Source organism: Lagopus muta, chromosome 7 (assembly GCF_023343835.1).
Source record: "Lagopus muta isolate bLagMut1 chromosome 7, bLagMut1 primary, whole genome shotgun sequence".
NCBI lineage: Eukaryota > Metazoa > Chordata > Aves > Galliformes > Phasianidae > Lagopus > Lagopus muta.
Window position 1 is genome coordinate 2,290,146 of NC_064439.1, and position 16,002 is coordinate 2,306,147.

Sequence of the window (16,002 nt, forward strand, 5' to 3'; positions counted from 1 at the left end):
CATGGCCATATGATTATAGTCGAGGACATTTCTACTGTGAAAAGCAGCTCTGTAAATAAGTGAATACTTTGCAGTCCCTCCCCTTGTCACTGACACTAGTGAAAAATATTTTAAAAATCTTTTTTTTTTTTTTAAATATGTAAACTTTCCAGGAAAATATCTGCACAAAAATAAAAAGATTTTAGAAATTACTTGATGAGCGAGAAGACTATTTTCTGATCTGCTCCAGGTGCCTTTTTCATAGAATCAACCAGTCTGCTTTACCCACCTGTATCAGAAGTCAGCAAAGGCGGTGGTGGTCTCAGAACTGGTGGAGCAAACTTCCCATGGGTGGGTGGCGTTGCTTTCCCAATGCGCAATTCAACTTTCCTTGGGCCTTGTTCCAAAATATCAATCTCCACGGGAATCCCCAGGGCGCCAAACATCTCTCTGAAACGAGTGGCAGCTGTTTTTGCCTCGGACAAGACCTCAAACTTGATGTAAATGTACCGATCGTCCTCACGATACGTCTGATGGTCGACCACCTCTACGTCCCCTTCGTCCGCGCTGACAAAGAGCTCTTCCTCCACATCGGATATCTCCGTTGAGATCTTGGCCCTGAAGAGTCTGTGCAGCCTCCTTCCAGCTTTACGGAAGGCATCATCCAGGTCGCTGCCAGAGGAGCTCTCTGTCTCACTATCAGTGCTTTGTTTAATACTCTTCTCCTTCGGAAGAGCTTCAGGTTCCTCAGCACCGATCACCACCTTCGCGCTGTGTGAAACCTTCCCAAATTTATTGGATGCCTCACAGGTGTATTTACCCGTATCCTTCCTGTCCAGGCCAGTGATAATCAAAGAGCAGGTCCCATCGCTGTAGTTGTCTATGTGATAGTAGCGACCGTCTGACAGCTCCTCCCCATCCTTCAGCCAGCGGACCTTCATGTCGGTCTTGCTGTGGGCCACACACTCGAGATGCAGGGTGCTTCCAGGCTCACCAGAGAAATCTTTGAAGGTCTCAGTAAACACTGGGCACTCTTGTTGCTTGATCTCTTTCCTGACTTTGTAGCCTTTGAAAGCAGCCTGGATCTTCACAGCGGCGCTGTTCATGGAAGGATCATCTAAATCTGCTATTTCTGGTTCGGCTGGCTTGGCACCTGGGGCAGCCACAACAGTCTCCACACTGGATTTCTCCCACTGTTTCCACAGCTTGCCCGTGGAGGTGGACTGAACCTTGGTGGTAACACTGATGCTTCTCTTTTCAGCTTTCTTGAGGTAGTTCACTAGTGAAGGAGTCCCAGCTCGAGATTCATCATCTGAACTTGTGAAAGAAAAATCTGCTTCTCCTGTCCTGGCCAGCTCATCACACGTGGAGTACTCCTCTGAGTAATAGTGAGACTGCTCTGCTTCTTCCTTCCTCAGCTTCTGAAGCTTCTCTTCTTCTTCTGGCACCTCGCTGATGGAATCCAAGGTGGGCTCCCGGCTCATCCGGCGCTTCTTGGCCAGAGCCTCCCACAGGAGATGAAGGTCTCCCTCCTGGGCAGCCTCGGGGGGCAAGCTGGGCTGGACATGGCCATCCACCAGCTCCTCCTGTTGGCTTGCAGGGGGGACTTCCTTGGCAATCTCTTTTAGCATTGACACTGTAGGAACTGAGGAGAAATGAAGATGTTAAATGACAAAGCATACGAGGAAGCTCTGAGAAAGCACGTGGAAACATTTTTTCTGATGTCTGGGCAGAAGACTATTGGTGGCAGTTAGCTGTCCTGCAGCTATCCTGCGACATCCAAGTAACATGTACATAAAACAGGGCCAAACGACATGTTTTTAATTCCTTACACATTTGAATAAATAGAAATGAATAGAAAAAAATAGATTTTCCCAAGTTGGAACAGACCACAGGGATCTCCGAGTCCAGCTCCCGACTCTGCAGTGGACCATCCAAATCCCAACCTATGTCTGAGAGTGTTGTGCAACCCAGGAGAATCTCATCTGAGCAGTTCAAAACTATCAGAGACTCAAAAACGTACTGAGTTAAACCAAAGAGTAAAAAAAGAGTAAGTTCAGCCTGGAGAATAGGAGGCTCAGGGGAGACCTCACTGCTCTCTATAACTTCCTGAAGGGAGGCTGTGGTGAGCTGGGGGTCGGCCTCTGTTCTCGTGTCATCAGTGATAGGACCAGAGGGAATGGTTTCAAGCTACGGCAGGGGAGATTCAGGCTGGACATGAGGAAGTATTACTTTTCAGAAAGGGTGGTCAGGCACTGGAATGGATGCCCAGGGAGGTGGTGGAGTCATGGTGACATGGAGACATGGTTTAGTGGGAGCTATTGGTAATGGGTGAACGGTTGGACTGGATGATCTTTTAGGTCTTTTCCAACCTTGGTGATTCTATGATTCTATGATTCTATGAAAAGACTAATCTGCAGATTTTTAGATATAGCTTGTCAAAGGAAACAAATTCCAGTCCAGGCTATGGAGATGCTCCTGGATGTCCATGGACAAAATAGATTAAACATCACAGCAATGCACACTCTATACCTTCAAGGCACAAGCTGGCAACAGATTTGACTTCTGGAGAAACCATACAGGTGTATGTATCCTGATCTTCAGCTTTAAATGCGTGAATAATGAGTATCTGCTTTTTTCCATCAGAGAGGATTTCATATCTTCCTCCAGTTTGTATTGGTTCTTTCCCTTTGAGCCACGTCACGTTCTCTTTGATTTCACTTGACAGTTTGCACTCCAAGCGAGCCACCTCCCCTTCGGAGATTGATCCACCCACCAAAGGATGGGTGACTGTAATTGGAGGCTCTGTAATTGTAAAAAAAAACTAGGTAAATTAACAAACAGGATACACCATAAGCTTCAAGGCATTCCAGAGCACTCTATAAAGTATTCGAACATCCCATCGTTCATTTACGGATTCTTTAAGTGCTGCAGACGAGCAAAAGAAAATGGGAAAAAAAATAAATAAATCACTGGCAGCATCCAAAATTTGCACTTCCAAAATAACTGTACAAGCTCTCCTAGGGGTGAAACCCATTCCATTTAAATGTATACATGCAAAAGTCATCGCATTTTTCCCCTTCTTCTGTTTCTTTTGCTGACCTTCATTTACCCATCACAACCAATATTCAAGCAGTCCTATGGATCCAAGCAGATCTTAAATGTTTAGAAGTGATGTGAGAAAACAATGAAAGAATAAGAATAAAAAAGAAAAAAGATTGTTAAAAGTTGTATTCATTCCAATCATAGAATCTTAGAATGGTTTGGGTTGGAAGGGACCTTTACAGTCATCTAGTTCCAACCACCCTGCTCTAAGCAGGGATACCTCACTCAGGACCAGGTTGCTCAAAAAGATTAAAAAATATATATAATCATGGTAGTTTAGGAAGAGATATATTCAAAAAACATATCAGAAAGCTTAAAGAACATTTAAAATAAGATCTTTACTTTGGAAGAAGTCTTGCCAATGCCATGCTGCTTGTATGACAGCAGTAATCAAAATGAAGTCGTGACAAATGCATGAAATGCTGAGATGTTGACTGGGACCTTATAAGCCAATGCACATCTGAGTGCCATCCGCCCGTCTGCCCATTGCACCTGGTGAGGGAATCTCTGCCCCAAATCCCTTGGATTTGTTGCAGGCAGTGAGCATAAACCATTGCTGAGGTCCAGCTGGCACACTGGAAGTAATGTTGCAAAAACATCAAATTTGACCTTTAAAAAAAAAAAAGTGATTTTTAATTTTTATTATTACTGTCATTCTGGGGAATTTTATGGGCTCTCAGTTATCATGGAAGAAGTTGCAAGAAAAGGTTGATGGAGTGGCTCTCCATTCCACTTCCGAAGTCATACCAACAGGCAGCGAAGAAACTGTGCTCTCCAGTACTCCTTCATAGGGGTTACCACAAAAGATATGCAATCGTATGAAGAAAGATGGGTGAAGAAGACAACAGTGCCCAGGCCCACATCAGTGCCAGCCTTAGCCAGCCTTGGTTACCCAAGCACATCCCAACATGCCCCTTCCGACTCATTCCACCTAAGCTCCACCAGAAAAGAAACTCGTGGTGATTGGACAACACATGGATGCAGTGCAGGCCACAAGACAGCTTGATGCAGCTTAGAGGAAGTTTTGGATAGTAACAACACAGCAGGTTTTGCTTTGTGACAGCCCAGAACAATTTGTCCAAGCTCATTCTCCTGTATTGTGCTGGCAGCAAAGCACTGAAAGATGCTGCTTGATTGAACTCTTCCAGGAGATACCTGGAACGGAAGAAGCAGACATGCCATGCGAAACAGGCCGACAGCAGCTTGCAGTCCTCCATGGGGCCATCTTTCCTTTCTCACCTAGCTGCACCATTTGAGGGAACTGTGCTGGCTCGCTGGCCCCAACTTTGTTTACAGCCGAGACGCGGAATCTGTAGGGTTCTCCTGGAGTGAGATTGTCCACCACAAACTCCATGCTTTGAATTATGCTCTTGTTGCATGACTGCCAGCCAACACCTGGGATTTTTCTCTCCACTTGGTAGCCTAGGATGTCGCAACCACCGTCGCTCAGCGGCTTGTACCAAGACAGAGTCACAGAGTGACTGCTTGTGTGTAAAACTTTTGGTTCTTCAGGGGGATCGGGATGGGCTGAAGGCACAACAGAGGTCCAGTGATGAACAGTGTGAGCAATATTGCTTTCTACTAAAGCAACCTGAGAGCCTTCTACAAACAATGAGACGGAAGGACAACAAACGCAACGTTTGGTTCATTGTAAAGTCAAGTGTACATGCCTGTGACCATGAGATGAATATCTGTGCCACTGATTTCTCCTGCACTGGTCTACAGTGCTGAGAACAAATATTCATCTTCCATCTGCCCTCTCAGACACTCAGTGTCAATTATTATTGTGACTTTTTCCTGCTGCTTTGTCCCACTCAACTCAAAATAAAGATGACTCTATATTGTGAGTGTTGTTAAGGAACTTGGCTGAAAGCTCTGAGTGCATTTGGGCTTTGATTTTATACAGCTTAGATTTGGTCTTGGTGGACATCATGTTATCTTTGGAAAAGACCACTGGGATCACGAAGTCCAACTGTCAACCTGTCACCACCATAAAACCCCCAGAATAAAACCCATAAAACCCATCCAACTCCTGGTTTTACTGGGAGTTGAGGAGAAGGCGAGAGTTGCCATTGAGCATGGAGGAGGAATCAAGGGCCACTGATCACTGACCACGGAAGGATGATGAGCAATTGACCACAATCCATTGGCCATGTTTTGTACACCACAAAGCTTATGTAGACTTCTTTCCTACATTTTCAGGCAAATTTCACACAGAAAACCAACAGAGGAAGTTCATGAGAACAACATTTTTAAAATCCTAAGGTGTATTTGCCCAAAATTGTTTGAAGTTGAAGATACCACCGACCTCAGAATTAATTAAAATGACAGACAGACTACCTGTAGTAATTTAAAGACAAGATGGTCAGTTAATGGCTCTTGAAGATCTTCAAGTACAGCTAAAACACACTGCAATTATCTCATAACCATCCGTGGGGCTGTGCCATTCCTGGGTGATCAACCTATCCCACTGTGGGAGGGAGACAGGTCTTGGGGAGCTGGGATGGACTTGCCAAATCATTTGTACAACACACCCTACGAGGGTATTTGGCAACTACTGTCTTCTCCACTCACAAAATACTCCAAGAGGTTCTCACTCTCCTATCTGTGAAGCTTGAGGTGGATGTCATGTGGTTGAATTCCATAAGACTCCATGCAGCTCAGTAATCTGAAATACTGGTTGCCTTTGTGCTGGAGTAGATCAGCAGATTTCTAAGGGTTCTCTTCTGCCCCTACTAATTTTTCCACATGCATTCTAGCACAACCCCCCCCCCCCCCGTATCCACATTTGCTGAGGGTGGCGTTGAACTCTGCGTAAATTGACTTCCATGCGACTATGTTATGTTTTAAAAAAGGCTGCAGTGAAAGGAAGCTGGTGAACATCTCTACCATCACTGGCCTGATCTAATTCTCTTCTGACAGGCTCAATTACTGCTGGTCAAAGAGCAAGTTGCCCTGCAGCACCTTCTTAGATTAAGGTAGCTACCTTGGGACACGAAAGGCAAAGATAAAAAATCAGCACAAAAATTAGAAAAGTTGAGGTTGTAGCTCGGTTCCAAAGGAGATTCTATTTCCTGTGTTGCTGGGCTACAATGACAGACACGGACAACAAATGGACTTACCTAGCACAGATAACTTGGCTGATGCAATTGCTTCTCTGGAAGCAAACGTCACCTCTCCTGAATGATGCGGTTGGGCTTTATTCAGAATAAGTTTGTATTTGTTTCCATCTGCTTGTATCTCCCAGTCCTCATCTGGTTGGATCTCTATATCATTAAAATACCAGGTAACTTCATTAATTGGCACAGCTTCACTTAGAGAACAGCTGAATGTAGCTTTCTGCCCTGGAGAGACTTCCACATCCGTGAGAGGCTGCAAGATCTGCAGACGCCATCCTACAGGGGAAAATAGGTAATCAGACCCTCAATCACAGAAACAAATAGAGGTAAGAGAGGTGGATATTCACACTGAATCTCTGGACAGTCAGGCCGTGGAGAACAAGGAGATCATTAAAATGGAGGTCACATACAACACCTGAACAAATGGTATACTCTTGTTGGCTGAAGCTTCACAAAGCTTGCAAAATCCAACCAAGCAATGCCTTTTTTTTTCCAAGTAGCAGAAAAACACAATGGAAATACCTAAAGGAACTTCCTCTCTCTGCCATCCATAACACGTTCCTGACTCATTTGCCCTCCCCTGCCAGAAAGGTAAGACACCCCATGTAAGTACAGCAGTTACCTTTCACCGTGAGGAAGGCTGAGGTCACTGCATCACTGCACATAAAAGTCACCCTGCAATTGTCCTGCAGAGTGAGGTTCTTCAGCAGCAGCAGATGCCTGCGCCCATTTTCAAAGTAAACCATCTCCGTGTTTTCTGTAGTTTTGGCAGGCTCATCATCAATCAGCCAGTTGTAGTTGTAGCACTCGGGCTTGGAAAGGTAGCATTCAAACAGGGCTTCCCCTCCTTCCACTGCTTCCACGTTCTCCAGGCCCTGGACGATGCTGTTCTTGGCTAGCAAGGAAAGAAAACCAACAGCATTAATTGCCTGCTGTGTACATCTGAGTATCAACAAGCCTTGGATCATCGGATGATTCCCACTGCTGGAAAGCTGATGGAAAGGGTGGGGATGAGGTAGACTGTGCTTGAAGGCTTAGTCTGGAATCATAGAATAACCTGAGTTGGAAGGGACCCACAAGGATCATCAAGCCCAACTCCTTAGCTGTTATTTTTCCACCAGGTTCTAACACAATATATATATATATAAACATTGTAACTACTGAGATTGTTTAAAAATAATGATAAACCTATGGGTCCCCATTTCATCTAGGCTTCCTCCAGAAACCTGACTTTTGTTTCTGCAAATAAAGACAAAAAATGTTAGTGCTCCTATGCACCAGTCGAATAGTTGACAGGAAGGGACAGCTCAGGAAGATCAAGCATAATCAAATCTCTTCAGTCTCACAAGAGGAAAAGTTTCTCCCAGATCTCCCAGGCAGTAAACTGCCATCAGAACTGGGAGATGTCAACCAAATGACTGCTCACGGTGCAGCCTTACTCCCTTTCATGCAAAGCTATACAAGAGAGCATTATAGCTGGTAAAAAACCTGCCATCTGAGTTAACAATACATTTTGCATGTCTGCCTCTTGGAAACACACAAAGAATTAAAATCTATATTAACAGGATTTTCAACTGTAAGTTTCTAAATCATTACTCAGGCTCAGTGGTAACAGATTAGGTTTATTTTCTCATGCATGTGCAGTTAATTGTGTGGTCAGAAATGTGCCCGTGTCTACCATTTGCCTGCAGTCAGTGCATGCATCTGTTGGCCTCTGTAGGTAAACAACCAGCCTGATGCCAAACTAAGCAGAGGCTTGTGCTTGTAAGTGTAATTTCTGTTAGACTAACTCCATGGGGAAGTGATATGCACAGCAGTGGGATGCACAGTTAGGTAGATACGATTTACACAGATATCATACAGTGCTCAGCACCGTCTACGACATAAATCAATGCCCTGAGACATTAGAACTCTTCTACACAAAGTGAAAAATAATGCTGATTAACTCATTCGATAGCAGAAAAAGGCATGAGCTACTAAAGCATTCTTGTATTTTACAATATTCGTACTTCTGGAGAACAGTGAGGGCTTTGTAAACCTTGCAGAGCATATAATTTCATTGGGACCAATCCAAGACTTCTTTTTGGTGCCTTTTCAGAGCACTTCTTTCCCTAACTATGAAAACTAGATAACTAGATCTGCAGATAACCGCAGATCCTACCTCCTCTGGTTGCTTTTAGATAATATTCATTAGTACCTTTTTAGCCCCAAAAGTTCATCAGCGTAGAAAATGCTAATAATAGCCTGAAGAGTGAATAGTATTCACACCTCTAATTAGACAAGAAGGCATAATTTTTTACAAACAAAACACAGCAGCCCAGAAATCAGATCGGAACCCTCATACTTGCTGGTTGAGCTAATTAACTTGGTGACTGAAAACAAAAATTCCATATACAAACAACAGGAAAAAACCAACAGACATCCATATCAAATCATAAACCTACACTTCATTTTATCTGCTCATCCTCAGAACCCTTACAAATGCTGATTACAAGTGAGAAGGTGCTTCCCAAGTGATCAGTATTTGAAATAAGTAAAATCCCAAGCTATTTTAGCTTAGTTGGAAATAAAAATGGGTTTGATGCTATCCATTACCTATGTTAGAGAACTCGTGTGTAAAAAGCACTCTGTAAGAGCACAAAAAATGTGATTATTATTCTTTTGGACCAACATTATATTGGTAATTTCACAATAATTCAGCAGGAGACATTCCATAGCGCTGATGTGGCAGCCAAATCCAGTTCCATGTGGAAGAGGTATGACGTGTAAGTGGTGTAATAAGTGAGCATTAATTAGAACTAAGCTCCAGTGAAATGCTGCAGTTTCATATTCAGTTCCCAATAACTCCTAGTTACTTTCAGCATCGTTATCAGCACTGGCACGAACACAAAAGATTCTAACGTGTCACTTATTGAGAGATGCTGCCATGATTTTTCCACCTCTTAGTTGGAAACCACGATAGTCTTCCTCTTTGGCTGGAAGACCTCACCTTGAACATCAAGTGCAGCCATCACTTTAGTGCCTTCAGCTTCACAAGAATAGACGCCACTGTCTTCTGGTACCGTGGGTTTAATTTTTAGCATGCTTACATTCCAGTCCTGATCGATAATCACTCGCTGCCCATCTGCAAGTATTTCCTGATCATTTTTCTTCCATATGGCGTGTACTGGCCTAGAATACTGGCATATGAACTCTGCTGTGCCATCTTCATCAACAGTTATATCCTGCATGGGACTGACCACTTCAATGGTTGGATCTGTCAACCAACACGTCAGGAAGGACATGCATTAGTGGATCCTCATGGAAATGGCAACTTAGAGACTTTTGACAAGCACAGAGCCCATGGGAAGCAAGCAGAGTGAAAGTGCAAGCAGGAAGCTGACTGGACACACTGGGCATGAACAGATTAGTTTGTGCTCGTGTCAGCATCAAGCAGGACTGAAGCAAAAGTGGCACGTTAAAATTTAACTGTCACAATGGGCAATGGACCACCAGCCTGCACTTTGACCATCCCAAATATGAACTTCTGCGCAGAGTTTGGGTTTTACGCACTGCCTCGATGCCAAGATCCCCTCCAGTTCTGATTTTCCTCCCAGCACTGCTGAGGTGCTCTAGATGTGAGGTTTCACATAGGGTGTGAAACACTTGTGCTTCCCAGAACATGGCAGGAGTGCAAATCTGAGACAGAAAGTGCAGTAGGTGGGCTGCAGTGAGGTGCTCCCTGCAGTACGTGATCTCTCAGTGCCATGAACCCTACTGGAGGCTCCTCCTGTTCTCACTCAACAGAAATGCAATGCACAAATGCAAACATTAATTCCTGTCATGTGCCAATGAGAGATGTAATTTGGAGAAAAAGGATAATCTTTTGCTCTACACAGCAGCTGTTCTAGAGACTCAGCTATGTGAACCTATTGAACTCTCCCCCATCAACCACTGCAATCTCTAGTTGAGAGCCCCAAAAATGCTGGGAGCAGCTCCTCTAAAGATGGGGGTTGGTTTTAAACATTCAGAGTCTTTCTTTTAAAAAAGTGTTTCTGCTTCTTGGAGAAGCAGAGTAAATCTAACCTCCAAACACTGTGAGCTTCCAAAGCAGCCCAGAAGTATCTCCCAAGATGTCAAATTGGATCACCTGCATACAACTGCAATTGATATGCTGAAAAGGAAAAACGTAATGAAATCTGAAAAGTGAAGTCTCTCTGCAGCATCCTTCCCATCAGGACCACATCAACGCCTTTAGAAACTTGGCAGGGCGACTGATGGTGCAGCTCAGCATAAAAAGATGACAGAGAAGGCTAATAACTGTCCTTTATTTCCAGGTTGTTCTTCTGATCACAGATCAGCTAGAATAAACCACACTGCAACTCTGTTTGAATGTTCCTGTTGAAACTGGTGAATCAGGTGGAGGGTTTGGTGTGTTACTGGAAGGCAGTGGGAAGCAAAGACTATTTTACTAACACCTCTTAGAAACTTCTTCCAAGTCTTCATCCTGCTCTTTAAGTCTCCCTCCACCATTCACTGTGTCTGCAAGTGTGCGAACGGAGAGAAGGTGTCCATGGCAGAGCCTGGAGATGTTTTGTTACACCAGGACTGAAGAAGCAAGAAGGTGTCTTTGCACATGGAGGAATACTCTACCATCCCATTTCGTGGGATGCAGATATTCTCCTCACAGCAAATGTCACCTGTGGTCTTGAAGAAGGAAGGAGTCCCAGATCCAGTGGCAACATCCCACCACTGGGCTAAATCCTTGGCAGCCCCAGCAGCAGGAAGCTCCTAGGGCCTTAGGAGCCAAAAGGCTGCAGCAGGTCTGTGATCCTCACCCGGCCCAAGGAGGAAGCAGCTCTCAGCCTTTTCTCATTTGCATATACACAAATGTTTCCTCATGATGGGTCACTGAGTGAATGCAGTTCTAGGACAGCGATAGTCTGGTGACAGATCTGTTTCTGTATTTCTGGCCAAAATGAAGTGCAGGAAGTTGGCTGTTACACAAACACTGTTAGAAGTTGACCAGTTTTTACTGTCCTATTCACAACAGTGTTAACAGGGGTGTTTTAAAACCTTCTTCATCCTAATCCAGTTACAGTCATATGCTACCAGGATTCAAGTTTACATGAAAGAAATTTTGCCTTAACAGAAGCACAAAGTATCCACATGTCTGGAAGGTGTGAGCTATGGGCTTGGGTGAGACAATCTCCAAAGCTCCCAGCATGAAAAATGCTGTGATAACGTGAAATTAAAATTTCTCTGCAGCGCCTTATTTGGCTGCACAGAATACCTAACTGATTGATGCACTTGGTTTTATTTTATGCTTTATGCCCAGTGGAGATCTTTGCCTACAGAGCCTGGAACCACATTTTGCCTCTGGAAATGAGGAACTCAGAATCTATTCACATGGACAGGTGCTTGTTGGGTTTTACACACTGCATCAGTGCTGCACTATTCTGATGCCAGAAACAAGTAATTTGGCATTTTATCACTGAATGCATGAGGGTCACCATTAGACAGAGAAGGAGACATCAATCTCTGACCCAGTGCCATATTGTGGATCGTTGTGGTGAACAGCTACAGCATGAGAGTAGATTTTAATAAAGAACATCTAATGCCTTCTATCTCTTTATACAAAAATCCCATTTCCAAGTGAGGAATGTGTTACTTTTTTAAAACAAACAAACAAACAAAAAAAAACCAACCCAACTTTTCCCAATGGCCATAAAAGGACTGAACAGGAAGCAGCTTGCTTTACCGTGAAGTCTGGAGCTCAGTGTTATTTGCAGTTTGTGGCTACCCTTACCAAATAAGAAACAACATTCATCCAACAGACAAGACTTTGCTAGTACAACGATGACCGTTAGCATTCTGGCAATCAACAAACGTGGCCCACATTGCCATTAGTGATGCAGCAATGTCATATACCATCTGGTTTCAAGAGTGAGCTCTGAAGCCATCAGCATATGAGCACAAGGCCTTGTCTTGGTTAATTGTGGTATTATAAGGAAAGAAGTTGAAAGGAGATGAAAAAAATCAGGCGCTACCACTGAGGTGAAAGCACAGTTTCTTCTCCTGTATTGGTTCAGCTCTATTGAGATGTCCAGTACAAAGAGTCGTCCTGGCCCTGCAACCCTTCCTCACCTCAACCACTGAAGTGTTGATGTGGTTGTACCTACAAGGCTTCTGGAGTATGGCTGCCCTGCTGAAGCGCAGAGCTGCAGGACTATTGTGCCACAGAGAAATTGCAGAGAGATTTAGTAAGGGTAGCCAGGAAGGCAGAAGCACTTGCACACTGAGCAATCCCAGAGGTGGTCATCTCTGTCTTTCTAACAGCGAAATACCTTTGACTAATAATTTAGCTGAAGATATAAGAGAGCCAGCTCTGAAGGTGACAGTGCCTGAGTCGTGGCACGCCACGTCATTTAGGGTTAAAGTGTGGATTATCCCGTCCTGCTCAGAGATTTCAGTCACAAAGTTGTTGTGAAGGGGAGATCCATCGAGCCACCACTGCACGTTCTTCACGCCTGGGTGCGACAGCTCGCAGGTGAAAGTGGCCGACTCACCCACAAAGACGTCTGTGTTCTTTAAACCAGAAACTATGACTGCTTCTTCTTCTGCATAACAGAGCAAGAGAAGGTGCCAAAGGAAAAGAAAAAGCATAAGCATACACAAGTTCCTTCCTGTAGAACTAACCGAAGCAACAGTGCACGTTGTCCAGGAGGATTAAAGTTGTAGTGCTGTTCCAGGGTTAAAAATAAGCTTAATTTTAATTCTACCCTTCACCCACCTCCTACCTGACCACATGTAGGGTAGCATGAACGTCTGCAAAAGCTGTTTCATTGCAAGGGCAACGTCCCATGAGGAGTTCCTGTGTGTTGCAGCCATCTGCACCGACATTTGTAGGCGGTGTGAGGCGGATGGGAAGCTTAACATTTAAATGGGATATTTATGTTCAGTATACTAAAAAAGTAAAACAGATATCAGCAATGATAGAAGCCGTACTGAACAACATCACGTATTCAGTATTTTTTGTAATAGTTGGTCCAGCCAAATGGTTTTTAAGCAGCACCACCATCTCCTTTGGTGCACAGCACAGTCCCTGCCCTGAACTGTGGTAATTTATAAGCACTGATCAGATCTGAACTTGAAAATAAATGTTTGTATTGTCACTTAAATCAGGGACAAAAAGAATCGAATTCCGTTGGTTTGCATCTGAGAAAAGTTTGGGCAGTTACTGCCAAAGATCACAGAGCAAAGAATTCAGGCAGCAAAACCAGGGCAGTTCCACCAGCCTTCATCTTACCTTGCACATACACAGAACCTGCGGTGATCTCATATCCAGTGCTACAGGTGTAATCCCCACAGTCGTCGAGCTCCACACCGTGGATGATCAGCTCTGCAGTGCAGCCCTTCAGCTTCATTTCGTACTTCTCACTGGGCTCAATGACCACCCCTCCTTTTCTCCACTCTACGGGAGCATCTGGCTTGGAAATCTCGCAGTGCAAGATAGCTGTTCCCCCTTCTTCAGACTCCACATTTTTCAGCTCTTCCTTAAACAGCACGGGTAGTACTGCAGTGGAGAAGCAGTCTCAACAGTGACTGGGCCCAGAAGTGAGGGACTTGCATGCAGTTTTCTGCAGCTTGGCATTTCCCACCTTTCTGAACCACAGCTCCCTGAGGACGATACCAAGCCCAGAGCAGGACTTTGGGATTGTGCCCTGGACAATGATGATGTGAAGATGACCACTGCTCGATATAGGATTGGCAGAGGTCATGGGCTGAGGTAAGGGGCTTCACCTGTGCATACCCACAATCTTCACTGTAAACAATTAGAGGAAAAAAACTACCAATAGCAGCATTTGGACATTTTATCACTGAAACAACATACTGAGGAGAATCATAAAGTCATTCAGGTTGGAAAAGACCTCTAAGATCCTCAAGTCCAACCACCAACCGACCCCCACCATGCCCACTGACCACATCCCTCAGTGCCACATCTCCATGGTTCTGGAACACCTCCAGGGATGGTGACCCCACCACCTCCCTGGGCAGCCTGTGCCAACACATTGCCACTCCTTGGAAGAAGTTGTTCCCAATATTCAACCTGAACCTTCCATGGTGCAGCTTGAGGCCATCACTTTTCATTCTATCACTGTTATCTGGGAGAAGAGACAGACCCCTACTTCACTGCCATTTCTTTTCAGTGTGTTCTGAAGAGTGATAAGGGCTCCCCTGAGCCTCCTTTTCTCCAGCCTGAGTCACATTTCCTTCAGCTGCTCTCATAGGACTGTGCCCCAAGCCCTTCATAGTTTTCATACCCTTCCATGGACACTCTCCAGCATCTCAGTGTTTTTCCTTGTAGTGCAGAGCACTGGTTAGGGGGTGCTAAGCTCAGGATCTAGAAGCATTATCTTGCTGCCTGAGTTAGAATGCACAGCACTCAGTATAAATTGAATAAAACTATACAATCCAGAAGAACAGCCACTAGAAAAAGACACAGAGCCACAGATCTAGTGCAGCTTAGGCACAAATAGCTATAACAGCTTCACTTACAATGGGCCTGCATTCTTCTTTAAAGAGCAGATTTAGGATCAAAACCCTTCCTGTACTTTGAATTCACAAACACAGAATGTCAGTGATTAGATTTCCATTAGTGACCAACATTGGTGATAGACGGATGGTTTGACTCGGTGATCTTGGAGATCTCTTTTCCAACCTTGGTGATTCTATGATTTCAGTTCTATAGAAGGCAGCCAGAGCTTTTCTGCTTTCCAGCAAGGCTTGACCTACCTTTGACTTGCAACGACGCAGTGGTCTGCTGATCCCCTGAGTCACACGTGTAATCACCCGCATCCTCAGCCTCAGCATCGTAGATGAAGAGCTCGACATGCGTCCCCTCTTGCCGGATCTCATACTTGTCACCTGAGTGCAGCACCGTGTCTCCTTTCCTCCACTCCACAGCACTGGGTTTCGTCAGCTCACAGTGCAACACAGCAGTGCGCCCTTCCTCCACCTCCTCGTTTTTCAGCCGGTGTTCGAAAAGCACGGGAAGGGCTTCAAGGGGGGAGCGGTGCAAAGAGAACAAACAGGCAAAACACAGATAGAAAAGAGAGGATTGTTTTGTTGACAAGGTACTGGTAAGAACTGGAGCAGTTGTGCCATTCATGAAGATTGTGTACAGTTCTGGCTTTGTGTACCCGGGTAAGAAGGATGTCTATTTCCAAGCCAGACAGAGGAGGAGAAGGGATAGAGTTAACCAGCAGGAAAAAAATCCCATTCTACACGAGCTGCATCTCTTTCCCTATATCCTAAATGTTCCCAACTAATTTCAAGAATCCTTTTTGAAGCCCAAATGCTTTTTCATCCAAAAATAAGACAATAGAATGGATAGAAGTTCTCAAACAATACATTCCTGCTGACTGCACCATTTCAAGAACAATTTCAGATCATGCAGGAAAGGATCAGTTAGGGAATGGTTAAGGCTGGGGGGACCTCTGAGGTCTTCCAAGGAGGGAATTCCCCCACCTCTCTGTGTCACCGCTCCATCATCTGAGTAGCCCTCACCACAAAAGGTGTTTTACTTCCCTAATCTGAATTTCTCTTGATTAACTTGTGCTTCTTGTCTCTCATCAGTTTGATGCACACCCTAATAAAAGTCTGCCTCTCTCCTTTCTGTAGACCCCCAACAGACATTTGCAGACAACAACGAGGTCCCCCTTCAACCTTCTTTTCCTCAAGCTGAACAAATCCAGCTGTCTCTCCTTACACTTCAACCTTCTCCAGACCCATGACAAACTTTGTGGCCTCTGTTCCA

The 16,002-nt window shown here is 44.6% G+C and overlaps 1 protein-coding gene across 46 annotated transcripts in view; it reads right to left on the reverse strand.

Annotated features, from left to right (window-relative positions):
• Window positions 1-16,002, reverse strand: part of OBSCN (obscurin, cytoskeletal calmodulin and titin-interacting RhoGEF) — a 170,925-nt gene that overhangs the window by 57,784 nt on the left and 97,139 nt on the right. For 41 of the 46 annotated variants that reach the window (XM_048951567.1, XM_048951551.1, XM_048951562.1 and 38 more), the window contains 9 exons: window positions 14,979-15,242; window positions 13,492-13,758; window positions 12,530-12,802; window positions 9,193-9,459; window positions 6,826-7,098; window positions 6,207-6,479; window positions 4,324-4,611; window positions 2,512-2,784; window positions 269-1,624 (listed from right to left, as the gene is read on the reverse strand). In XM_048951567.1, coding sequence (XP_048807524.1) covers window positions 269-1,624; window positions 2,512-2,784; window positions 4,324-4,611; window positions 6,207-6,479; window positions 6,826-7,098; window positions 9,193-9,459; window positions 12,530-12,802; window positions 13,492-13,758; window positions 14,979-15,242 — 3,534 coding nt within the window. The remainder of the gene's footprint in view (window positions 1-268; window positions 1,625-2,511; window positions 2,785-4,323; window positions 4,612-6,206; window positions 6,480-6,825; window positions 7,099-9,192; window positions 9,460-12,529; window positions 12,803-13,491; window positions 13,759-14,978; window positions 15,243-16,002) is intronic. The other 5 variants (XM_048951569.1, XM_048951566.1, XM_048951542.1 and 2 more) reach the window with 4 other exon arrangements.